We start from the raw sequence: 27,835 nt of genomic DNA, 5'->3' as shown, positions 1-27,835 counted from the left end.
ACGTCGAGTCCAGAACGACTCAGCCTGACTTCGCGACAGAAGATCCACGCAGTGCCAGCGACGCAACCGGAACTTCAACGCACAGCCCTACTGGATCAACGCAAGCCGACTCAGATCGACTGCACCTGACTTCCACAGAGGAATCGACGCAGCGCCTGCCGTGCGGAAGAAAATTCCACGCATCGCCTACCGGAATCGACGCAGCCCAGGATTCCGCGCATCGTCCCTGGGGTGTCTGAAAACCCCGCAACCTAAAGATGATTCAAGTCCGCGCGCCAGAAATCGACGCAACGTCTTCCCCACGTGAAAAATAACAATGCAAGTCCATGTGCGAAGGGGCAAAACTGACGCACACTCACTGTTTTCCATACACCTCCTCCTCTGCGGTCCCTTGGGAGGATTTTTCAACGCAAACCAGGCACTTTGCCGTGCAAGAGACACTTGTTGTTTCTAGGAGAACTTAAGACACTTTTTTATTGCTTTTACAGTAATCTTTTAACTCTAAAGACACTTGATATTGCTTTCAGTGATAGCCCTACATTTGCATATTTCATCTTTAATCGTTTTTTACCTGCATTTATCCAAATAAATATTATATATTTTTCTAAACACTGTGTGGTGTATTTTTGTGGTGTTATATTGTGGTATAGTATGGTTTATTGCACAAATACTTCACACATTGCCTTCTAAGTTATGCCTGACTGCTCAGTGCCAAGCTACCAGAGGGTGGGCACAGGATAATTTGGAATGTGTGTGACTTACTCTGACTAGAGTGAGGGTCCTTGCTTGGACAGAGGGTAACTGACTGCCAACCAAAGACCCCATTTCTAACAGGTATGGATCCCCAAATTGTGGAGCTGCTTCGGTACCTCCACTTAGGAATTAATGCAAATGTGAGGGTTGGGATAAATGGAGATTGCTCGGACGCCAGGGGGGTGTACTGGCGCCTACCCTCTTTCTTCTGTACACAAATGGGATGTTTGACTTTTTAGCCGAACGATGTAAGGATGCTCCCAAAATTAATGGTAAGAGTGTCCCGGTATTGATTTATCTGGATGATGCAATGCTTATGGCCCGCACTATGAATAGCCTTCGTGAGGCAGTTAGAGCTTATGAAAATTTTATGTCAGCTTTAGATCTAGAGATAAACTGCAATAAATCTTACTTGGGGCTGAAGATAAATGAGCAAGTAATCGGCAAGGTTCAGGAATTCCCCTATTTAGGGGTTAACTTTGATGATAAGGGTACCTGGAAATCTTGTATTTCCAGAAGAGGGGTGCTTTTTAAAGCAACAGTTGGTGCTACATTTGAGTTTGCCACAAGGGTTGGAAACAAACCTATTAGGCCCTTGATTGTAGTTTATAGGCGCAAATGTCTCTCAGTCTTGCTGTATGAGCCTCCACTTTGGGGTTATATGGAAAATAGGGCCCCTGCGATAGAGGGAAATCGCTTCTGCAGAAGGCTGTTAGGGGTTGGTCAAAATAGCTTTAGCTTTTGTTTGCATGCTGAATTGGATCTAGATTTTATAGAAGATACCATCAAGGTTGCCCCTTGTATGTTATGGATCTCTATTTGGACAAATGAGTTTGCATCTTTTGATAGAGAGATCCTGCGGGACTGCATGGCATGTGATTATGCGAAGGACATTCCCTGGCTGATTTAAATAAGAAAAGTAGCCTTTGCTCTGGCGGGCTGGATATGTTTGAGGCTTTAGAGGGTCTAAAACATTCTGACAAACGATGGGTTAAGGAACATTTCTTCAAAAGTTTGGGGGCTAAGAGGGAAGAAGAGGGATTGAGGAAAAAATCACTAAGAGATTGTATAATGTTAAAGATGGATTTGGGTTCGGAGGCCTATCTCTTGGAGATAAGAAATGTGAGGGAAAGGACTCTTATTTCGCGATTCCGTTTAGGGGTTATCAGAAGTAATTTGTGTTTTCCGTTAGGTCAGTTTGATATAAAATCTATAAAACCATGCCCTTGTGATGGAGTGTCTCAGCAGACTTTAATTCATTTTACTTTGTTCTGCGATTTTTATGCTCCCTTTAGGAGAGGTAGTTTATTCCCCCAGTTGACGTCTAGGGGATTTGTGCAATATCGTCCGGCCTTTGTGTGGCTGCATATGGCTTCTGATGCGCTTGGGTGGCGGGGTGGGATCCGTTCTTAAGGGAGCTGTAACCTGGAGGAACAATTTAGAGTATTTTTAGATGATTTTATATTTTTAATCTGATTGAAATATTATCTTCTTAATGAAATTTGGAATGTAATTTATATAAGGGTTAAAATGTATAGTAGGATATAAGGTGATACATACATTGGTGGTTTAACAAACTTCTTTTTAAATTTTGTTTAAAAGTATTGATTGTGCAGGATAGCTGCAAGATTGTATTTTTGGTAGAAATGTTTGATAGTGCTATGTGATGTGTTGTTTATTTATTTGTATGGTTGATAATTTTCATACGGAATAAAGAGTTTTAAAGATGATGGTATCGATATTTATTTATATACATGGATAGATGTATAACATATTGATTCTTTTATTACAAGATCCTGGAAGACCGCTAAGAAGAGATTCTTGCAAGAATTATTACAGTTCAAATCTTCACCCCAGGGTTTGTCAGAGGAAATATCCAACACCAAAAAGCATACCCTACAAAGATAATCTGTGATCTTTCATGTAACAAAATGTCTAGCTGTAGGCTTTATTACATAGGAATAATCCACACTTTAATGCTTATCGATTTTAACACATGCTTTTCCCAATCAATATGTAGTAAAAACAGTATACAAAATTAAGATTGGCATAGCAAAAAAACTGCCTCTTTTAGCCGGGACTAACAAGGATTCTTACAGTGTAAATCTTAAATACCCACAGTTTGTTAGCAACCACCACCAAACCATTGACTACTATGGTTGTCTGTGAAATAGCTATGTGTAGGATTTAATACAGAGTATTAAAATTCCTACCTTAAATATCTATTGACTTCACCAGATGCTTTTACAATCAATGTGTCAGGCCTATTGTCCTTAGGGCAATCTTTCATTATGATCAAACAAGTCTATAACCTTTATTATTAGCTTAGCTATATTACCAACTCAGACCTACTGTGTTGGTCTATAAGCCTTCTCACAAGGCAACCATCGGGTATATCATAATAAATTAGCAAATCTGTATGAGTGTCATAAGAAAATCAAATCCCTACTGAGAGAGCCTAATGAGGATCACCATTTTGCAAACTGTCCAAACCCATAGTTTGTTCAGGTGGGTCACCAACACCAATACCCATGTCCAATCTACAAAGATTCCATATACCATAATACCTGCCTACAGACTTTAGTTCAGTGTAATAACAATCGCCTTTACAAACCTATTGGCTTTAATGCAATGCTTTTCGAAATAGGTAAGCAAAGCCTACTTGCTATATCATAACTTTTTTATAAACAGATCACACCAATGGAATCTAAAATGACAGTTTGACAGAAACAATAGCCTCTACCCTTTAGCAATGACTTGACACTATGTACAACCCAGGCTTGCTGGAGTGTACATAAACTGACCATCAAACATACATTTATGACATTACAAAGATATACAAATTTGCATCGGACAAAACAACAACAAAAGCCTATCAATTGAACCTAACAAGAATCATAACACTGAAATGCTACTCCTAGGGATTGTCAGAGTCTTTGGCAAATAAACAAAAAAAACTTGCCTACTATCATAATCTGGGAAATTACATATAACCAAATATATTTCTATGGCATATAGCATAATGTCATAACAATCCACAGTTATGGGTCTACTGGCTTTATCATTGGTCTTTTCCCCAATAAATAAACCATGCCTACTGTAATAACCTTTCATAATAAACAGGCCACACCTATGGCACCCAGCATAACAGTTCCCTGTATGCCAATCAAGAATTTCCACAGTGCAAATCTTCTCTAATCATGGATAATCAGTGGGGGGACATTGCCTACTACAGTAATGTGTAGCATTCCATGTAACAAATTGCCTATCTTGAGGCTTCATTATAGTATAATAACAATTCACACCTAAGTTCTTAACCACGTTAACGTGTATTCTTACAATAAATATCTCAGGCCTAGTACCTTTATAATAACATTTCATAATGAAAAGATCATTGGCTTGTCACCATAACTAAATCAGATCTCCTGCGTCAAATATAAACTTACCACAAGACAAAAAGTGCAATACAGGCAGTTTCTTTAGTGGACGTGCACAACTTCAGCCCAGTACAATAGTGTACAAAGGGGAACCAATATGGGTGGGATCCCATCTCTCAGTAGGACTCCGAAAGCTCTGTTTTTTTTACCACAAAATGCCAGGCATCAGATGCACTATCAAGCCAGACTAAAATTCCATATAGATAAGTGCCACTCTGGTCTCTCAAACACAAATCTGCACTTTGTAAACGAAATGAGCCACCCTAAATGAGCTGCTGCCAGAGAAAAGCAAACCCTGTAAACTATCTACTTATCTAAGACACTTTAATAGCATTACAATGTCATGTCTGTGGCCCTTAAAGTTCAAACTCAAGCAGCTGGTTCAGTAATGAAAATGCTCAGAGCTCTGTGTTGGGCAAGCACTTTTTTGTGACAGCACACAACGTCTGCCCAGTCAAATCATGTACTCCTGTCTATTTACATTTGGGAGGAGCCAAAGCAACTCTCCTGGTAGTTATACTTACATCCCTTTTTTAGCTTAATTACATAAGGTATGAGGACAGCTGTTCAGTCAAGCCAGACCTAAACATGTAAGTAGATTAGAGACTGAAGATACAAAGTACTTGAGACTTAAATAAACACATTTGAAGTACAGGACTGAATTGACAGAGGCCCTACGTTATATATCACTTTTCTGCCTTTTAGGTACAAACCTAACAAACAACGGAAAAACCCACATTGTATGTCTAAACGGTGAAAATGATTTATTGCACATCAATGATGAAATAAAAAACACATTCATATACTTATTTAGCAAGAGCAACATAGCATTTGGATAAAAAGGGTATACATATCCACTTTGAGGATTGATTGGTCGATAAACTTATGAAGAAATATATTTATATTACTTAACATTGGTCAATAAATTAAGAATTAGTTACATACATCATCAATTTAACAGAATATTCTTATCTAAGTGCCTCATTACAAGTTTGGCGTTCCCACCACGGAAGCGCCAAACTCACAGGGAGGATGCCACCACCATAACGGGCTGACCGGCGGGACCATTGAAATACGCGCTCCCTCTGGGCTGAGCGGAGGGAATAGTTTTAGCATATTGCCCTCGGCTCCCTTGCGAGGCCAATATCCTAACACTCCAGCACCCTCAGAAAGTGCCCTGTCTCCAAAGCAGACAGTGTGCATTCAGATGGTGCTGGGCATGTCGTGAGCAGTTAAGAGTCCCCCCTGTGGCCACCAGCACTTCCTTTTCCCCAGCCTTTTCATGGCAGGCTACCCGCCATGAAAAGGCAGGTGGAAAGATGGTTGTAAAGAGCCAGACGACGCTGAGTTCAGTGCTGCCATGCTGGTTGCAAGCCCTACTGCAGTCATGCTGTCAGAGCGCTAAGGCCGCCACGGTCTGACCGCCACTGCGAGTTTTGCGGTTACGAATGCCAAACTCATAATGAGGCCCTAAATTTTGGCATGGTAAAATAGTAGAGGTGATTGGCAAAGACAACAAATATCACAAGAACGCTAAACACTATTGAGGTAATAACATATTAATGACATACGTTAGATATGGATTTACAATAGTACAGGTGGATGTCCAGTTTATTTCACATTTCGCTTGAGGACACTAAAAATTATAGGGCGCATTTTGCCTCTGGTGGAAGACCCCTCGCAGAGAACCACCAGCCCTATTTAGACATGCAGCCTGTCTGCCTAGGATCTCTGTATCTTCAGCTGGTCCAATATTGTGTAAGCTGTGTGCAAGGCAATAAACATTGTCAAATGTGCGCAATGTTTAGGCACCTGCTCAGCAAAGAGAAAGTTTATTTCTGGAAAATAAAAACATATACCCCTGAAGCAAAGGGCTTTTTCTCCCTGCTAATGGGGACCTTCTGTATTTTTCTTTACAGTGTCCACCACACATTACATGGTGGACACGGGATGCCAACTTTGGGACCACCAGGTCACAGTCAGAGTCAACACATGAATATAGCATGTGCTGACTCTGTCTGTGGCCTCGTGGTCCCATGGCTGATGGGTTGCCAAACCCAAAGTTTATACTGGCTCAATCAGCACAAGCTCCGCTGATGTAAAGTTGGCATTCTCTCAACTCAAATAGAATAGGGGAACTACTGTTTAATGGTTTCCACACTGATAAAGTGTGGTATTCATACTCCACTAAAATCTAAACCATGCCCAAATTCTAGTAATGATGCATCTAGATTCTAAAAGGCATACTATATACCACATGTAGGGTATTATAGAGAAGTAGGTTTCTCTTGTAGCACTAGATTTTTTTTTGTGTTATTGAGAAATCTTGGAGTTAATTTGTGGCCTGGATTTAAGACAGTAAGGCTTGCCAATGGAATGTGCCTAGCACGTGAAAAGCAAGAAAATGTGGAAATTGAAAGAGGTACACAGTGGCTTAGGTGTGGTTGTAATTGGCGGATCAAAGGCCACAAGTTGGTTAATAGTGTCATTAGGTGTTCGCAAGCAGACAGAGCACTTAATAATTTGTATAGTAATTTTCACAAGGTATATAGAACCCTGTGTTGGCCATTTAGAATTCACAGACTCTACAGTCAGGGTGAAGATCTCCCTTTGGTAAAGTAAAGTGAAAGTGTTTAAAAATGGATTCAAAATTCTAATGAATTAGTAAAAAATAATCTAGGTTTCATATTAATGTAAACTACTTTCATGCAGTTATTTTAAATGTAGAACAAAATAGAAAAATACACAGAACGTACCATAATTTTGAATTACATTTCTAACTAATTTAAAATATTAAATTCAAAGAATTTTACTGAAGATTAAAGTAAAAAATACATTCTCACACAGAGTAAAAATTATTATTTTGGATTGCATTAATATTAACGAAAATTGATGTTTAGAAATAATTAAAAGGTAGCTTAACTATATTTCAATAAAAATAATGTTACATTTATATATTCAATTTTTACAATATTTTATAACTAATAAGTGCTTCATTTTTATAAATTATAATATATCTAACATTAAATTATATATATTTATATTTTAAACTATTCTAAATACCTTAATTTAATGTAACCTTAATTCCTATTGGGTTATCTTTTATGAGAGGGTGTTGCAATATCAGTTGTTGGCCATGTTTGGTGCTAGATTTACTACTGTTTCTTTTTGGTAGTATTACATTTACACAGATAAATGTGTCTCCACCCCTTTTTTGGGGGTGGAGGTGTGCAAGTCCACATTTTGGGGTAACTTTGTACTCCGATTTTGTGAACAGCCAAAAGTAGTTAAGTTACTCAAAATTGTAAGAGTAAATTAGATGTGCCAATTAAGCACAAGTGTAAGTTACCTTGACGGATAGCCCTGTGAGACATTATATACATTTCTTTCATGCTTATAGACTGGTATAAAACAATAATGAGTCACACCTTTCTGCCTGGCCAATTCAAGTATCTCATGTTAAATTATATCTGAAATACATCTGCTATGCGCAATTTTATTCCAGTTTAATATCTATGAAATTTTGAAGAATATTATTTAATCACATAGCATTGAGGCTGCAGCCAACAGCATCACTCCTTAACAGGAACTTATCAAACTTCTTCTGAAGCAAAATAGTAAACATCTACATCAGCTTTGAAGGTGAACCAGACCCCAGAGTTTTCATCCCCTACCTGCCCACCACCAGCCAAGTTGAACACTTGACCATGGAAAACACTTACCAGAGAAGACACAGCAGCATTCATGCATACTGTCCACTCCAGGGCTGCAACAGACCCAAGGCCCAACCACATTTACAATATTGGATGATCACAAATCAGCAACAACCTCAGCCACATCATCAACACTACCTTCAGATCCATTACTTTCCCATGAAACTGTAAACATGTAGCAGTCAACTTCCTCCTCAAAACACCATTCGCTGATTCAAAGGAAATGAGCAACGTCCGTCCCATTTCACTGCTTCTCTTCCTTGCCAAAGTGATGGGAAAGGTCATCAACAAGCAACTCCCCAGCCACCTGGAACCACACCACCTACTGGGCCACACCCAATCAGGATTGAGAAGTAAAGATGAGACCACAACTGGACTCTTCACCACAGTCAACCCCCGCCCACAATCGATGAAGGCAAGACTACAGACCTCATCATTCTCAAACTCTCACACATTCACCAGTAGACATCATGAAATTGGCATCCAAGGTCTGCCCCAAACTACAAATGATCCTTCCTCATGGGACGAACACAGAGAGCCAGATTACCACCTTACGCATCGGAATCCAAGAACCTAATCTGCAGAGTCCCGCAGGGCTCATCTCTCACTCTGTTCAACATGTACATGACTCTGCTCGCTAACATCATCAGATCCAAAGGCATAACTATAATATTTTATCCCAATGACACCCAACTCATCCTATCACTGACTGACAAGACAAACAAACCAGAACCAACTTCACCAACTACATTACCAAGGTAGTAGAATGAATGAGACCCAACTGGTTGAAACTCAACTCCAACAAGATGGAAGTGCTGGGCTTCGGGATCAAGCACTCTCCCAGGGACTCCATTTGGTGGCCAGCAGAGCTAGTACCTACATGCAAAACCCACTGATCAAGCCAGAAACCTGGAATCACCCTGAATGATAAACTCAACATGACAGCACTGGTAAATGCAGAATGCAGTTAGCTCCTCCTGTTTCCACATTCTATGCATACTACGCAAAATCTTTAAATGGCTGCCTCAGAACAACAGACATATGGTCACACAAGCACTTATCACAAGCAGACTCGACTACAGCAACAAGCTCTACACCGAGAGCTTCTTCACAGAATCCAAACCATCCAAAACACTGAAGCAAGACCCACTCTAAACTCTAAACCTCCCACATCACAGCCACATCTCACTACACATCTCACTACACCTCAGAGAGCTCTACTGTCTCCCTATACACAAATATAACAATTAAAACTCCTCATTCACACACACAAAGCACTACACAACATTGGACCAGCAGACCTGAACAACTGCATATACTTTCACCAGCCTACCAGGCACATACGCTCAGCCACACACTCAATCACATATACACCTTGCAAGCAGAGAGACAGAGCTAAAGGTCACTCATTTTCCTACATCGCACCCAAAATCTGGGGAGGCCTCCCTCAGCAATTCAGAGCCTCATCCTCACTTCTTAATTTCTGCAAGAGCCTCAAGACATGGTTCTTCACCTAACTGTACCGGGCCTTTGCATGTTTCACTGTACAGTGATTTATAATATCAACCCACTGTGTAAACATTCTATAACTAATGAACAAGAATAATTGGGATTTGAATGGATAGCTAATCCCTGACTGCAATTAATTATATGAATTTTGGTCTAACAGGTTTGCCAATGACACTGAGCTAATGTTTGACAGTTGCTGTAAATCTTCAAAAAAATACAGTCACCTTTAGGAAGCTTGTGAAATAAACCAAAGAAACAACTTTTTTAATGAATTTCAGAATGCAGGTAATGAATCTCTCTGAAGACGAAGAATTAAATCACTATAGCATTCAATAAAAGTTGCTTTAGGTGTTTTCCCATCCTCAGTCTGTTTTTAAATCCCTGTACACATCTTTCTTATGGCAACTATATGGAAGAGCAATTAAAGGGATTTTTATTTTACTTTAACTGGGTTGAATAATCAAGAGTTTGTGGAATGTGGTAAACTTAAATCTGCATGACAGGATCTGTGGGGTGACCAGAAGCAATTAGATGTGGATATTTTCACATCTGGAGACTGAAGAAAATGCTGAGACAGAGTGTAATTTTATTGAATAGACTGGCAGTGACATATGTGAACTGCACCTTTTTGCATGTTTCATTCAGACACTACTGTTCCATCTGGTGAAAACACATTCTGTCTCACCATCCTCATCAGTCTCCCTGTGAGACATTAGATACATTTATATATGGATTTTATTACAGAAAAACAAAAGTTAAAGGGTTGTTATAGTTGGGTAAAGATGTCAGCTAACACATAACTGTTTAAACCAACAAAATTCCCAAAACCCATCAGTTATAGTTATTTCAGGTAACTGAAACTTGTGCTCTAATGTACTTGCATCCTCACCATGTACAGAACTGTTACCAATTATGTAATTTTAGACGTCATTAGTGATGTTATCAATTAAGTAATTGAACATTTTATGAGTGACGTAAAAATGGGAGGGTAGAAGCATTGCCAGGAAACGTTTAAAAAATGTAAGTCTGGCTCATTAAATCCATGACCCCAGGAGAGCTCACCATTATGTTTAAAGCACTTTGAGCTGGAGCTGCCTGCTCTCAGCTGGAGTGCAGGGACCTTTTGTTGTTGGTTCTATGACTGCATTTTTTGGCTTGCACAATGTTAAAGAAAGACCTATACACACATTTATGGTGGTGTGGAATGAAAATGCTTTATTTTAATGATACTTGTAGTAGTAATTATTAGTTGTTTTAATGTGTGCATTTATAAGGGCAAATTTAGAATACATTTTTGTGGTGACTTTTTGACTAACTCAATAATAGATCTGCTTTATGAAGGTTGGCAAAGCAATAGGCCAGTCTTGCATATTTTGGTGTCCGATCCTTTGACAAAGTCAGTAGGTTTGCTTTACCTAAAATGACATCTCTTTATATTAATCTTTTGTTAAAAAAGAAACTCAGACGTTCACTGACAAAACAAAGGTTAAAGTGCTGTTATAGTTTGGACTGGTAATAATTTCTTATAGCAAAGGTTAAAAGGACTTTTAAGTTAGTTAAAAATGCCAGTGCAATCATACAATTTTTAACAAACCATTGAAATTCACCAGTTATAGTTATCTTAAGTAACTATAACGTATGCCCTCAAGTAACTATAATTCACACCCTCACCATATACTGCTAATTACCTCACATATTATATAACTTATGAGTGCTCTATAAGATCACTGATAACATCACAGCAACATCTGAAATTATATAATTGATGGCATCACTGAGAATGGTGGAGGCTAACATCAGACCTAAAAAGGAATACATTAACAGTAACAGTAATCAGTAGTTAAAATCAAATTTTGCTTAGTGACTCCTTGCTTTACCAGCAAAGTGTTAAAACACCTCATCCTCCTTAATAACATAATACTCTACCAAATAATGTATTCACTCATAGTGCTGTTCACAAATTGGCAATCCAGTACAAGTGTGGGCTTTATTATAAATCAATCCTTTCATATTAACTTTTTTAATCTTTTGATATTAAGATTTTAAGAGTATGGCTTGAAAGCTACACAAAACAACATCCTTAATATTTGTTTTCGTCTCTTTGTTTGAAGTCTCAACAGGTGTTACCCCTGCATATCAATCATATTATGTGCCATTAAATTGTACTTAAAGAGGCAGTGTTAACAACATTGTGAGATTTAGGGTCTCATATGAGTTTGGCGATCCTCGGACCGCCAAGCTCGTCATGTGGTTGGATCACCACACTTCTGGTTATGCCAGATTACGATCCTGGTGGTGGGACATCCAGGAGACTGTTGCCTCCGCCGGGATCAGGGATCCTGATGGGCTGGCAGCAGTCGAAGTCATGATCAGCCACAGCTGTGCAGAGGCCAGCACTGCCGTACTGATCAGGACTTTCCTTTCTGACAGCCTTTTCATTCCGGGGTGCTGTGTGCGATGGGAGGGAGCCAAGGCCAATGCCGCCTCACTGTTCCCACAGTGCTGATCATTGGAAACATCATAATACAACAGTTTCCACCAGTCAATCAGGTAGAAATGTCGTAACAAAGCAATGGTGAGGCCGGCTTGAAGGCCGCCTCACCACTGCCATATTGCGGCGTTTCAACTGTCCAACTTGTAACCGGACCCTTTGTTTTTAGATCAAAGCAGGGGCATATCAATTGACAGATTTCTAAAAAGAATACATTTTTTACATGTAATTTAAAAGGTCCACAAATAAATCCCAACACATGACATTCACTGCACACCTCAAAGCCTATCTGCCACTGGCTTTCCAAAATCATTTGACAGCCGCGGCCCGTCCTTTATCGTGGAGGAGCCACATCCCCACACCTTTTGCCCTTCATGAAGAGTGTCTGTCAGGCTGAGCAAAGGTCAGCCTGACAGATGCTCTTCATGTTCAGATCAGGCAGCCAGGAGAGAGACATACGCTATTTGCGCAAACTCCTGGCTGCCTGAGCTGAACTTTGCTGGGCTGAAGAGGTCACAGCTCCTATGGGCGTGACCTCCTCAGCTCAGCAAAGGTGCCTCAAGGCCCTTCTCCTCAGTGATGAGGGGAAGCATCACCGATTGACTTCAACCAGCCCCGGGTGAGTGTCAATCAGTGACACCTCGTCACAGAGTGGGGAGGGGTCAGAAGTCTCACTGACCCCATCCCACTCTGAGACAAAGTTGGGACTGCTGCCTTCAGCCAATGAGGGAAGGCAGCAGTCCCAACCCTCCTGGCACCTCCGAGCTGACGGTAAGTGTGTGTTTTTTCAATAAATTTTTGGTGCATGCATGTATGTTTGAATGTTGAATGGATGTGCGTGCATGTGTGTGTGAATGAATAAATGTGTGTGCTTCCCGCCCGCCCCCCCACCTCCTAAAATTATCGGCCGCCACTGTAATTTGATATTTCTTGACATCAGTTGCAATCATTAAAACTGTTTATTATATGACAACGCAAAAAGAAACAGAAAAGATCACTGAAGTTTACATTGTGTCAGTCTGGCAATAGGAAAAGAGCATGAACAATGGTTAAAAAAGCCACTCAACAGGGCACAGAATTTGTGAAGTACTCCTTGAGCGATGAGACCATAAGAATAATGAAAACAGTTGTAAATTTAGAAAGGTTCTGCTGATTATTTTAGTCCAAATCGCCACTGAAAAAATTTCGCTTTTAGCATAGTCAGTCCCATAATTGTGAACTGATCTTACTGTTTTTCAATTGTGCACACTGTTGAACTGCTGGGACACTGCTGTCCAGGAAATTTGCTCTGCCCCTCAAAACATAGTCAAATGAGCTAATCCCCAAACAGCACATTTAACTTTACTGTAAACAGTAAAACAACAGCACCAGCTAGATTCCTGTTCAGCACCACCGACAGTCAGGACATTCTGCATCTGGACCCCACGAACCAAACAGAAGTAAACTGACTGTTGTGGCCTAGACCAGGACCAGCAGAACTTTAACCCTGCAAGCATTCCCCTCAGATTGTCTTCCAAGTGGTCTTTTGTCACCAGTGGCTCCCTACCATTAACTTTAACATGAGTCCTGCTCAGCACTTCAGACAGCCAGGACAACTCTGCACCCAGATGCATTGACTATTGTGATTGAGTCCCAGGGCCTTCACAACCTTAATCCTATAAGGATTCCACGCAACTCGCTTTCTAAGTACGTTTTTGCAACCAGTGATGTTTTCTGCACACACTTCAATGCAACGTTTGAATTCCAGATCTGATTTGATTTATTCTTGCTTCTAAAATCTATAACTCTGGCTACACTGGATCAATTCTGTTTGTTTTAGTATCTGCATTAGGATAAAAATAAGTTCTAGTTTTATGTACTGGGGTTGGATTTTTTTGGAGTCATGTCAAATACTTATCGTCGATGTTGGTACTCTGAAAATTCCTTTCCACGTTCATCTAAATAAAGCCTGGCTGGTCTTTGTCCTGTGCAATGAAGGACCTGCATATATCAAAAAACCTCTCACCATCTGACTAGAAACCTACAATCAGTTTCTCTCTCCCTCGCAGACAACCCCATGGATCCGTCGAGCCAGCAGCAGAGGATGCTCCTTTTCACACCTGACAGCCAAGGCATGGAACAACCTCCCCCTGCAACACAGGATCACACCGTCACTCCAGCCATTCAGAAGAGAACTAATGACCTGGATGTTAGAATGATTATTCCTCCAGACAGCAGCATACAGCCCCAGCACCTCAAGACCATCACTGGTAATTGAGGTGCTGGGGCTGAAAACTCTAACAGTGGGTTTTACTTTCATTGGACTAAATGTAAACATGTGATCCCCTGACCAATTAGGACATGGGTAGTAGTTTTAGGAAATCTAACTTAGCCAGGCCAGGCTCTATAAATGTTTGATTGATTGATTGAATGATTGCCACTCTACCAGGGATGAGCTAAGGATTTACTAGTGTGAATTCATGGGTCATCTCCGGGGTATTATGAGAGTATTACATGGTGTGGACTAACCCGCCCTCACCACATAATACTCCACTTTCCTACAGATAATTGACCTTGATAATGTATGGAAGATGAGTGAGGGTCAGTAGTTGGCAGGTGTTAGAAATGGGGTCTTTGGTTGACAGTCAGGTTACCCCCTGTTCAAGTAAGGACCCTCACTCTAGTCAGAGTAAAAGAGAATCACCCTCAGCTAACCCCTGCTTACCACCTTGGTAACTTGGCAGACAGTAGGCTTAACTTCAGAGTGCTAGGTGTAGATTATTTGTACCAACACGCACAGTAACTTAATAAAAACACTTCAAAATGATACAACACCAGTTTAAAACAATAGGAAATATTTATCTAAACAAAACAAGACCAAAACGACAAAAATCCACAATACACAAGTCAAGTTATCAATTAAAAATCAAAAAGAGTCTTTAAGTAGTTTTAAACACACACTAACGCTGTCAGCGTGAAAAAGTACCTTGGGTGCATCAAAAATAACACCGCAGGGGCGAGTGCATGTCAAAAAGGTCTTGCGAGGCACTGACTCCACTCACGAGCGGGACCGTGCGTTGTTTCTCCTTTCGCCGGGTCGTGCATGTCGTTTCTTCCCTCTGCAGGAGAGCGATGCGTCGATCCGGTCAGAACTATCGGGTCCGGGCAGGCCTTGCATTGTTTTTCCACGCAGAGCGGTACTTGAGTCGGAAATCCAGTCGCAAGATGACCCAAAAACCCCACAGTGCGGGTTCTGATCTCCCAGCCTCCATCAGCGATGCTGAGCGTCGTTTGTCCTACTCCGTGCGTCGATTCTCCGGTCGCATTTACTACGAGCTTCGTTTCTCAGCTGCGGAGCCGGCGGTACGTCGTTTCTTCAGCCGCAGATCGGAGTTACATCGATCTTTTCCCCGCACGGCGCTCTGTGCTGGATTTCCTTGTCTTTAGGCTGCCAGCTTCTCCTTTCAGGGTCCCAGGAACTGGATGGGCAACACAGGGCAGAGTAGGAGTCTCTCCAGAGACTCTAGGTGCTGGCAGAGAGAAATCTTTGCTGTCCCTGAGACTTCAAACAACAGGAGGCAAGCTCTAAAACAAGCCTTTGGAGATTTCTTCTTAAGATGGAAGGCACACAAAGTCCAGTCTTTAGCCTCTTACTCTGACAGAAGCAGCAACGGCAGGATAGCTCCACAAAGCACAGTCACAGGCAGGACAGCTCTTCTTCCTCAGCTCTTCAGCTCTTCTCCAGGCAGAAGTTCCTCTTGTTTCCAGAAGTGTTTCTAAAGTCTGTGGTTTTGGGTGCCCTTCTTATACCCAATTTCTCCTTTGAAGTAGGCCTACTTCAAAGCAAAGTCTCTCTTGAATGTGAAATCCTGCCTTGCACAGGCCAGGCCCCAGACACTCACCAGGGGGTTGGAGACTGCACTGTGTGAGGACAGGCACAGCCTTTCAGGTGTAAGTGACCACTCCTCCCCTTCCTCCTAGCACAGATGGCTCATCAGGAAATGCAGACTACACCCCAGCTCCCTTTGTGTCAATGTCTAGTGTGAGGTGCAACCAGTCCAACTGTCAAACTGACCCAAACAGGGAATCCACAAACAGGCAGAGTCACAGAAATGGTATAAGCAAGAAAATGCTCACTTTCTAAAAGTGGCATTTGCAAACACACAATCATAAAATCAACTTTACTAAAAGATGTATTTTTAAATTATGAGCTCAGGGACCCCAAACTTCAAATGTGCATCCGCTCCCAAAGGGAATCTACACTTTAATCAGATTTATAGGTAGCCCCCAGGTTAACCCATTAGAGGGATAGGCCTTGCAACCGTGAAAAACAAATTTAGCAATATTTCACTGTTAGGACATATAAAACACATTACTTACCCATAGACTGCACCATGCCCTTGGGGCTACCTAGGGCCTACCTTAGGGGTGTCTGACACCCTGGTGTGTGTCTGAGTCCTTGCCTGGACAAGGCAGGATTTCACAAACAAGTGAGACTTTTCCTTTGAAGTAAGCCAAAATGGGTATAAGAAGAGGACCCAAAACCACAGACTTTAGACACTTCTTGGGATAGACACTCTACCTCAGAGACACTTCTGGACAAGAAACCTGCTGGAGAAGAATCCCTGAACTCTGGGACCTGCTCGAAACCTCCAACCCCGATGTCGCCTTCCTGACAGAGACCTGGGTGAACGCTTTCTCGGCCCCAGACATCGCCATAGCCATTTTGGATGGCTACAAGATCACCCATAGGGATCGCACGGAGTAGGAGGCGGAATAGCCATCATCTACAAGAACACCATCAAGGGTCATGAGTCCTTGCCTGGACAAGGCAGGATTTCACAAACAAGTGAGACTTTTCCTTTGAAGTAAGCCAAAATGGGTATAAGAAGAGGACCCAAAACCACAGACTTTAGACACTTCTTGGGGTAGACACTCTACCTCAGAGACACTTCTTGACAAGAAACCTGCTGGTGAAGAATCCCTGAACTCTGGGACCTGCTCGAAACCTCCAACCCCTGTACTGACAACACCCTCAGCACCACCGAACACCTGCACTTCCAGATCCACACCAACCCCAACACCACCCACAGAGGAACCCTCATCTACAGACCCCCTGGACCACGGCCTCCATCGCCGACCTCGTCAGCAGGCACGCCCTAGCCTCTGCCGACTACGTCCTCCTCGGCGACCTGAACTTTAACCTGGAGAATAACAACGACCCCAACTCCACCACCCTAATAGACAACCTCGCCACCCTCGGACTCAGACAACTCGTTAACTACTCCAACACACTCCGCTGGCCACACGCTGGACCCCATCTTCTCCGCTAGCCCCCACGTCACCTTCAGCCACACCACCGAACTCCCATGGACTGACCACCACCTCATCCACTTCACCTTCCAGAAACCCACCACGCACCACCGGACCCAACCGATCCCCCTCCGCAACTGGAGCAAAATCAGCCAAGACCAGCTGAACACCAGCCTCGCCCGAAAACCACCCACCAAACCCACCAATCCCGAGCTCACTGCCCGCAACCTCTGGTGCTGGATCGACGAATGAGCCAACACACTCGTCCCGCTCAATAAATCTTCCTACAGAGGTGCCAACAAGAGAGCCAGCTGGTTCACCTCAGACCTTCAAGCCTCCAAAAAAACCTGCTGGAAACTGGAGAGAAAGTGGCTCCTCGAACAGACACCGGACAACCACACCGCCTTCAAGAACGCCATCTGCAATCACCATCACCTCATCAAATCTGCCAAGAAAACCTCCTTCAAAGACCGCCTGGACAACAACACACACAACAGCAAGGACCTCTTCAACATCATGAATGAACTCTCCAACCCCAGCTCCAGCACAAATGACATCCCACCTTGACAAGACCTGCATCTTTTCAGATAAATATTATATATTTTTCTAAACACTGTGTGGTGTATTTCTGTGGTGCTATGTGGTGTTATTGTATGATTTATTGCACAAATAATGTACACATTGCCTTCTAAGTTAAGCCTTACTGCTCAGTGCCAAGCTACCAGAGGGTGGGCACAGGATAATTTGGATTGTGTGTGACTTACCCTGTCTAGAGTGAGGGACCTTGCTTGGACAGGGGGTAACCTGACTGCCAACCAAAGACCCCATTTCTAACAGTTCCTCACTGCGATGCGGGGATGTTTTGATGCCCAGGGATAATGCATTGAAAGTTCTTGACATGCAGGTAAGAAAGGAGAAGGCGTTGCGTCGATCCAGTAGGCAATTTAGTGAATTTTCAGCTGTGAGGCAGGTGCTGCATCGATTTCTGCAGGCGTTGCTTTGATTTTCAGATGCACAGGGTTTTTCTTCTTGGGGTGAAGTGTTTGTGACCCTGAGATTTCAGAACAGGAGGCAAGCACAATCCAAGACCTTGGAGAGCACTTGTGGGGAAGGCAGAGTCCTTCCAACAGAGTCAGAGGCCAGCAGGCAGCAGGGCAACAAGCAGGGCAGAAGTCCTTCTCAGCAAAGCAGTCCAGATGAGTCATTTGGGCAGCCAGGCAGTCCCTCTAATAGAGTCCAGGTGCAGATCCAGAAGTGTGTGATGTGATGGTGTCAGAGACCCAGTATGTATACCCAAAAGTACCTCTTAAGTGGTTTTGATGTGCACAAGTTCCCCTTTCAGCCCTGTCCTGTCTGCCAGGATCCCTGTGGAGGGTTATCAGTTCTTTGTGTAAGAGCGGACCACTGACCTTTGTGGTGTAAGAGAGAGACCCTCCACCTTTCCTGCCCAGGGAGACCCATTCAGTATGCAGGTAAATACATATGTGACTGAATGTCCTGTGTTAATGACTGTATGGGTGGAATGCACAAGGAGAGCTTTCAACAAGCACAGACCAGACGTGGATGGGAACAGGCTGTAAGGCTGTAAGGCCTAGATCGCAGTAAGTGCAGAGAAATGCCCACTTTCTAAAAGTGGCATTTCTAAAATAGTAATATTAAATCCAACTTCACCAGTAAGCAGGATTTTCTATTACGATTCTGGCCATAATAAACATGACAGGGCTTCTCCTTCTAGTTCAGAATCTACCACTTAAAAGTATATGAGGGTAGTTCTAATGCTAGTCTATGAGAGGATGAGGCCTCACAGTAGTGGAAAATGAATTTGTGAGTTGTTCACCACCAGGGCATGTAAAACACATGAGTATATGTTCTGCCTTTTACTTATTTAGCAGCCTGTTCTGTGTGTTACCAAGGGCCTACCTTAGGGGTGACATATGTATAAAAAGGGGGGTTTAAGGCTTGGCAATTGGTTTTAGTGCCAAGTCGAAGTGGCAGTGAAACTGCACACAGGCCTTACGATGGCAGGCCTGAGACATGTTTGAAGTGCTACTTAAGTGGGTGGCACAATCGGCCCTGAAGGCCCAATAGTAGCATTTCATTTACAGGCTCTGGGCACAGTTAGCAACACGTTACTGGGGACTTACAAGTAAATTAAATATAGCAACTGGGTACAAGCCAACTAACTTGTTTAGAGGAGAGAGCACAAACACTGTAGAATTGGTTAGCAGTGGTAAAGAGTGTTCTAAGGCCAACAAAAGCCATTTCAATCACAATAGGAGGCGTAAAGGCAAAAAGTTTGGTGATGACTGCAGAAAGTGTCAGGTCCAACAATGTGCATTTGTACATTTGTGAGAGTGAGAAAAGGTGAGTGTATATGTGTGTTTTTATGAAATATTGAGTGAGTGAGGGTAAGTGTAAGTCAGTATGACTGAGAAAGGGTAAGTGAAAGAGTGAGTGTGAGTTACCGGCTTGTTTCCTTCATCCATCCTGTTTTGCTGAATTTGTTTTAGATGGCTTTAGGACTCTGTGCACGTCAACACTGATAACCACAGCTAAAGTAAGCACTCTCTCCCTGAAACATGCAATAACTGGCTTACACATGATTGGCATTTTAAATTTTCTTATAAGCCCCAAGTAAAGTGGAAAACTATATACCCAGAAATGGTGTATTAAATGCTACTAGTGGACTTTTTAAACATATTTCAGGCCTGGCATTTGCAGCTTATAGTACTGTGTAAACCACTAATTCGACTTTGCAACATCACCCTTTGCCAAACCTAAAACTCAAGTTTTACCATGTATTATTCACCCTTAATGAAGGTTCTAAACAGCCCCTAGGGCAGGATGTGTTGTGTTAAAAAAGTTGGAGTTGTACTTTTTTTAGGTTTTTAAATGTCCTGGTAGTGAAAATGTCAATTAATGTGCTACTACTGTGAGGCCATCTCTCCCATACGATTGCATTGGGTTGCTTAATTACATTTAACAAATGATACCTTTCAATTGGGAACAGATATGAATGTCATGTTTACACTCAAATACATTGTGATGTAAGGCTCTCTTAAATGTTAAAGTTGGATTGTAAGTCACAATTCTGAGAATTACACTTTTAGAAAGTTAGTAAGAAGAAAATGACAACACAATAGGCCCTTGTAGGCTTGGGTACGGAACAAGTGAACAAGCCAATAAGGGGCTTATTTGAAACAAAACATTTGTAAGTTGATTCCTTAATGATTTTAGGATGCCTAGAACTAACATAAAACATAAACTGAACATATATTAAGTGATTTAAAAATCAATCAAGCAAATAGAGACAGGAGGTATATAAATCAAATATCAAATAATCTTATATTTTCAAAAGTATGAAAATATCCAAAGTTGACTGCAAGGGGTACAAAAATAGTAAGTTCAAAAGTATATAGACAATATGAATTTTATACTCCAACCATAGTTCTATCCACCATATGTCCATGTTAAAATAACTCACTCGAAAGACTGTCAGAAGAATTGTCCAAAAGTACTGATCCACATCTCACAATAGTATAGGAATGTTAATAATAAGTTGGGTTGTGTGTCAATGTGAAGGTCTGGTGAACCAACTTCTTTGTGCTATCATGACTGCCAGTAACACTGTCAATGTGAGATCTGCATTTCACACTACAGCATTGACAGGCCACAGTGACCACTAGCACAAAACCCCAACAATGACCGTCCGTGATGCCCAACAGGATCTTTACACTGCAGTTACGACTGTCCGCGATGGCTGGCCTGCTGTTCATGCTATAGCAATGACCATCTGTGACTCTCTCCCTGCTCCTTGTGGCCCCTCCACAATGAACAGGACTCTTTGCATCATACTTTGAGAAGATATATTTTTTAGCAGGATGAACATTATACCTATAATTGTCCCATACTCGATTGCGGTTGGCTTGAACTTGTGAATTTCACCTGGTCTTGTATGACCACATGACAGCGAGTGACACTTTGTGTTTTTAGTTGCTATACTTACCGTAAGTCTTTGAAACTGCATATTTCCAGTTCTACTGATTTTATTTTTGTCATCTGGGTAGAAATAATGTATTAAATTTTACTCTATTTTTTAAAATGGGTGTGGATTTTTTCCTTGTCTTGCCTTTCTACTTTATTACTGTTTGAGTGCTGCATAAATTCTTTACTCTAAGTTAAGGCTGATTGCATTTGGCCAAGCTCCCAGAGGGCTAAGCACATGTCAGTTTAGTGACCTTTGTGGTTCATCCTTACAAGAAGTGTGGCTTCTGCTTGAGAAGGGGTTACACCCCGTCCCTCCATCCAACAACCCAATTTCTCACACTTATTGACTGTGTGATGGAAAGACAGATAAAAAGGGAGGGTTAGTATCAGTTAACATGAATGAATTAGAATGAGTGAGTAAGTGAAGTAGTAGAGAGGTAGTGTGAAAGAGTGAGTAAGTGCTGGTATGTCAGTGTGTTTGAGAGTGAGAATGAGTCAATGGGAATGTGTCATTATATAATAATGAGAGGGAGTATTAATGAGAATGTGAAAGTGAGGGTGAGAGAGCATGAATGTAAGACAGAATGAGGGAGTGAGAGGAAATGAGTGTGACTGTGTCTGCTCTTCTTGTTCTTGGCTTATGGAGATACCTATGGCCATCTACTTACACTGGTTTAATAGAGGTAATGAATGTAAATGAGAGCACTCCTGGTAAAATGCAGGCCCTGGAAACTGGAGGTCATTATTGGGATTAGCTGCACCCATGGCAAAATCCTGGTTATCACATTTTGACAGTAATTCCTAGCCTGATCGTGGGCAGGAATGACGTATAGGGAAGGGGAGACATAAATGCAAAAATACTGGCCCTGCTATGTAAGAAGCATTTTTTGACATGTGAATCAGCACCCTTGATGTATGGCTAGCATGAACTTAAAAAAAGAACATCTGGTACTGGCATACTGTATGTAATTTATGGCTTAATGGAGACATCCCATGCAAAATTCTGTCAATGGCACACTGGAGGCAATACTTACCATATAAGGGGTCCCCATAACAGATTTTGAAAGCACTTGGGAAGAATTAGGCTTCATTGCCACACCATGACAGTACTAGAATGTTTCATTTGAGCCTTTTCAGAGCCTATGGCTCTTTAGCACATTTGCATGAAATTTGTGATTTTAACTGTAGTATTCCTATACCTGTTAGAAATTGGATTTCTGGTTGACAGAGGTATGCACCATGATCAAGCAGGAACCACAATCCTAGTCAGGCTAAGTCACAAACACACACTGTGTTCACCCTCTGGTAAATTGGCGCAGAGCACTCATGCTTAACTTAAGAGGCAATGTGTAAAGTACTTGTACAAAATTCAAACAGTAAAGTAGTAAAAACACCACACAAAAAAGATTAAATAAACAAGACCAAAATGACAAAACTCCAATAAGTAGAACTTGAGACATGAATATTTAAAGATTAAACTGAAAAATAGCGATTAGAAGCACTAAGCACCAATCGGGGATAACTAGTCGTGACAAAGTCAAAAGTTCAGGCCGATTGCAATGAAGCATGGGCTAGAACAGGGACCCACTGAGGCACGCTGAACAAAAGTACCTCAATATCGGTTGTGTCGACAATGAAGATGAGGTGTGCAACAGAAGAGATGCTCCAGTGTTGATTCCTGCAGCGGAGGAGATGCACCAATTTTCCCCATGCAGTAGAGGAGATGCATTGATTTTCTCCACACAGCGATGGTGATGCATCGGTTCCTAGATGCACTGAGTCTGGAAGCGATGTACCAGGTCTCTTCCTGTATTAACAGTGATGTGCTGGTTCCAATCCACACAGTAGGAGTGATGCGCTGGTTCTGATCCACGTGACAGGAGGAATCCATCATTTCTGGTCCCCACAACAGGAGTGACGCACTGGTTCTGTTTGACGCAATGGCGGTGACGAGTTGGGTTGACAGTTGATGTATTTGATCTGCTAGAGCAAGCACCTTAGGCAAACTTCCAAGGCTCCAGGACTGGGGTGGCACTACTTGTTAGGGTAGACTCACAGCTGGAAGAGTCCACATGCAGAAGTAGGTTGGTTGGAAGTCATTTATGTCCCTTTGACTTCGGATCAGGAAACCAGTCAGCTGGCCATAGGAGTCACTCTGGGTTCAAGTGATGCAAGTCCATTCTGTCTTACCAAGGCAGGGGAACAGCAGGCTGCTGGGGCAGCATAGCAAGGTAAGAGTCCAGCAAAGCAGCAGTCCAGCAGAGAGGCAGTCCTTCAGCACCACAGCACTTCATCTTCCAGGCACAGTAGTCACCGGTCCGGAAGTGTACTTAGTTGGTGGGATAACCTGTCCAGTACTTGTACCCAGTTTGGCCTTTGAAGTGGGGAGACTTTAAATACAGGCCTTTCAAGTGCACAGAGGTCCTGCCCTTATTGCCCTGGCTCCAGTCTCTCTACAGGGGGTTATGCAGCCATTTGTGTGGGGGCAGGACACAGACTATTCAGGTGTAAAGTGAAACTGTGGTCAGCTCCACCCTCCCATCCTGTCAGGATGGTCCATCCATTCCATCAAGTCACACCTAAGCTCACAATGTGTGTGGTTGTCTGGTGGAAATACACAAGGCTCAGCTCTCACCCACCCCAGACAAGTGATCAGAGACAAGCAGACAGCACAAAATGGTTAAATTAAGAAAATACCAACTTTCTAAAAGTGGAATTTTCAGAATTACAATTTAAAATTTGACTTAATCATAAAATGTAATAATTTTAAACTATGATACCAGAAACACCAAACTCGAAAATTGTATCTGTTTCAGACTGTGAATTACACTTATAAGATGTAACAAGGCAATCCCAATGTTATCCCGTGGGAAAGAAAGGTCTAGCAGTAGTGAAACACAGGTTTTGGGAGCTTTTCACTACCAAGACATGTAAAACTTAAAAGTAAAAGTCCTGCCTTTTAAATACATTGTACCCTGTCCTCTGGGTTATCTAGGGCCTACCTTAGGGGTGATTGATATGTATGAAAATGGAAGGTTTGGGCCTGGCAAAAGGGTTATTGGGGCAAGCTCACTTGGCAGGGTAAACTGCACTTATTGGCTTCTCGATGGCAGGCTTGAGACATGGTTAAAGGGTCACTTAAGTAGGTAGCACAATCAGTGCTGCAGGCCTAGAAGTAGCATTTACTTTACAGGCCCTGGGCACATGCAGTACTTCTCTACTAGAGACCTACAAGTAAATTAAATATGCCAAATGTGGAAGAACCAATATAAACCAATATTACCATGTTTAGAGGAGTGAGCCAAAGCACGTTACCACTAAAGCCAGAACAAATGAGGTCAGAAAAGTGGAGGAGGAAGGCAAAAGGTTTTGGGGTGACCCTACAGAAAGAGGCACTTTCAACAGTACCCATTTTTGCAGTTTTTTCCCCCAGGGGAGAGAACTCCCCAGAACCCTCAATCAACAAATTTGGTTTGCTTGATATGGTTGCTTACTGAAATTTGGGTCAAGTATAAAAATCACTATCACTATTCAACACATAGCAGACTTAGCATTGGTTTGGATCCTCTGTAGTTATTTCAACTATTATTTACATCACAATAACTGATAGGGTTTTGGAACAGTGCAACGAGGTAAATTCACATATAGTGTGTCATCAAAGGTTTGACAGTGGTATGACAAATTTTCACAGTCAGCGCTTATAATACAGATTTTTATTCAAGGAAAGGTGGTAAATCGACGTACAGGCTGCCCCACATTACCATGGTCAAGAATGAAGAGATAATAATGATTGTTTAGTCAAGGAACCACCAGCTTCCTAAATCAATTATTTGAAATTCTGTGTTCTAATCTTGCTCTCATCAAAGTTTCCTTTGAGTAGAAGGTGACAATTGGCATTGCTGGATAGGGGGAGGAATGTGCAATTTTAATATGAGATGGCTGTAAAGTGGTAGTTACAGTTCATATGGTGATACTGAACAGCTATTACCCTAATTTAAAACAAACAAAAACCTTACATTTGGGAACAAGATTACCTTATTACTCATTCACTCACTTGTTCATTTAGTTCAGTAAGCATAAGGTGTTGTTGGGGCCCTTCAAATGGGATTTGGCCAACATTTCCACCCTTTTTAAGGAGACCTTTATTAAGAGAGTCTGGCTAATGTTTTACACAAATTACAATGTTGCTCCTGTAAAATGCCTTAAATCCCTTTGCAATTCCAATGCATACCAGTAAGGAGTGCAAATGGGGTAACATTTTTAATGTGAGGTGACGTTGAGTGCAAACTTAAGATGTCAAGAGTTTGGCAGAAGGCATTGGATTGTGGGAGGAAGCTGGAGGTGAATCGAGAGTGAGATGAGGGGACCAGTTCATTGCCCTGGGGCAGTGATGGTCTAGGTATTGACCTAATGGGTAGCGTAGGTGTGGATGTCTTGTCTGCTGTGATATGTTTTGTTTTGGCTTATCGAGGTTGCTTTTTCCTTCTAGTCATGGTTATTCAGTAAATATTATAAACTGTTTATTGATTTACTATTTTCAGACATCTTCTTGGCGCAGTGTAGCAATCAAAAAACACATGCTGATACTTAGAAGTGATAGATACAAGTAATTTACTTGGTGACATTCCATAAACACACATAGCCATTCTTTTGTGATACTTTAGACAAAAGGATCTCAATTTTTCTTCAAACAATAGATTATCTCAAATGGAATGCTTTCTTTCATGTTTTACATAGAAAAGTATATACAAGTATATAGACCAAATTTCAAATTAGTATGAATGGGAAATTGTTCATTTTTTCTACATAATGACACTCACCGTAGGAATTTATTGAGGTCCCCATGCTTCATGTACTCAAAGACCATTATTAGTGGGTCACCATCTCCACAAACACCATAGAATTTGACTATGTGCTCATGCTGAAGATTTGTGAGCAATGCGGCCTCCCTCTGGAAGTCCTTGCGGGCTGCCATGGTAGGATCCTTCAAAGCCTGAAGGAGGACATAAAAAAGAAAATACTGTCACAGCCAGAATGGTTAAAAAAGGGATGGCATCATCGCTCCAAAAAGCAACTGAATATGACCCATGTATTTTTTAATCAATTTGAGCTAAATCCAGTAAAGGAATATTAATACTCATGTTGATGTTTGACCTGAAGTAGACAGGGGAGAGTTCTGTTCCCCTGTTACTCTAAAGCAGGTTAATTCTCTGCATGTACATTATTAGCTCATTCGTATTCTTACAGACAATTTAAACGTGCTTGATTTAGCTAAAAAATGTTGTTAACTTTAAAGCATAATGATTTCTAATGCATGTTTGTATACCAAATAGGAGGTGGATAAAAAAAAGTGGTACCATGAGCGTTTAGTGGCTATAGAAAGGGATCCAAACTTAAAATCAAATGTAAAAAAATATTCATGAATATAGACAACCATCAGCAATTTCCTTGTGGAAGTTCTATGTGTTGTTCACCCTTACAAATTAACTCATTTCAATTTTCATATCCGCTCAGACACACCGAAAGCAACTTAGATATCCTCTCTTGATGACCACATTTTAAAAAACTCATACCTGAATGAAGTGTGCCTATATCAGTAATAATGTAAAAAGAAGCAAACAAGTAAACTACAGAATTGTACTACTGTATTAGTATTTCCATCAAAATCAAATCAAATGTTCTTTCATTGGGTATTTTTGTGCAGCACAAGGATGCCATGGCGTGTGTGTGATATCATCTGAGCAGCATTGAAAAGCCATAGGAGCACACTGCTCAAGTCTGCAAAGAAAACTGTTGTGACTCAACCCCAGCTGATGTGGCTTGATTGCATAAACTGACCCTTTGGTGCTAATTTGTATTGATTTATTTAAATCAATTCAGTGTGATATGATCTTTTACTTTCTTTGTTTTATCATTCATTGTTGCTGTGGAACATTAGAATGCAAGAACAGAAATACACTGCGTCCAATCTTGGCAAATTATGAAAATATTTGGGGCCAGATGTAGGAAGCATTTTGCATGGTGCATACTGTGAATATCGCAGTTTGCGCCATGCAAAATGCTCATCGCGATGCTCACTCACAATTTGCGAGTCGGTACCGACTCGCAAATTGTGAATGCGACTCGCAAATAGGAAGGGGTGTCCCCTTCCTATTTGCGACTCGCATCGCGATGCTAAATTGCTTTGTGACCGCGAATGCGGTCGCAAAGCAATTCGCAGTTACCACCAGTGTCACACTGGTGGTAACCCATTCGCAAAAGGGAAGGGGTCCCCATGGGACCCCTTCCCCTTTGTTAATGTTGCCCAAAATGTTTTTTCAGAGCAGGCAGTGGTCCAATGGACCACTGCCTGCTCTGAAAAACGAAACCAAATGGTTTTGTTATTTTTTTTATTTTGCAACTAAACTGCTTTATTTAAAAAGCAGTCACAGACATGGAGGTCTGCTGTCTTCAGCAGGCCACCATCCCTGTGAGTGCAGGGACTCGCTATGGGGTCGCAAAATGCGACCCACCTCATTAATATTAATGAGGTGGGTCTTTGCGACCCCATAGCGAATCGCAAACGGTGTCTGAGATACCGTTCTGCATCCGATTTTGCGAATCGGAAATTGCGAGTCGCACCGACTCACAATTTCCGATTTTCAAAATCTGAA

At 41.7% G+C, this 27,835-nt stretch overlaps 1 protein-coding gene across 5 annotated transcripts in view; it reads right to left on the bottom strand.

The window, feature by feature from the left end:
* NTRK3 (neurotrophic receptor tyrosine kinase 3) overlaps positions 1–27,835 on the bottom strand; it is a 1,498,428-nt gene that overhangs the window by 105,135 nt on the left and 1,365,458 nt on the right. For all 5 annotated transcript variants that reach the window (XM_069222726.1, XM_069222728.1, XM_069222729.1 and 2 more), the window contains exon 15: positions 26,003–26,175. In XM_069222726.1, the coding sequence (XP_069078827.1) occupies positions 26,003–26,175 (173 nt within the window). The remainder of the gene's footprint in view (positions 1–26,002; positions 26,176–27,835) is intronic.

This window comes from Pleurodeles waltl, chromosome 3_1 (assembly GCF_031143425.1).
Source record: "Pleurodeles waltl isolate 20211129_DDA chromosome 3_1, aPleWal1.hap1.20221129, whole genome shotgun sequence".
NCBI lineage: Eukaryota > Metazoa > Chordata > Amphibia > Caudata > Salamandridae > Pleurodeles > Pleurodeles waltl.
Note: the sequence above shows the minus strand (reverse complement) of the source record. Positions and strands in the feature narration are given on the sequence as shown.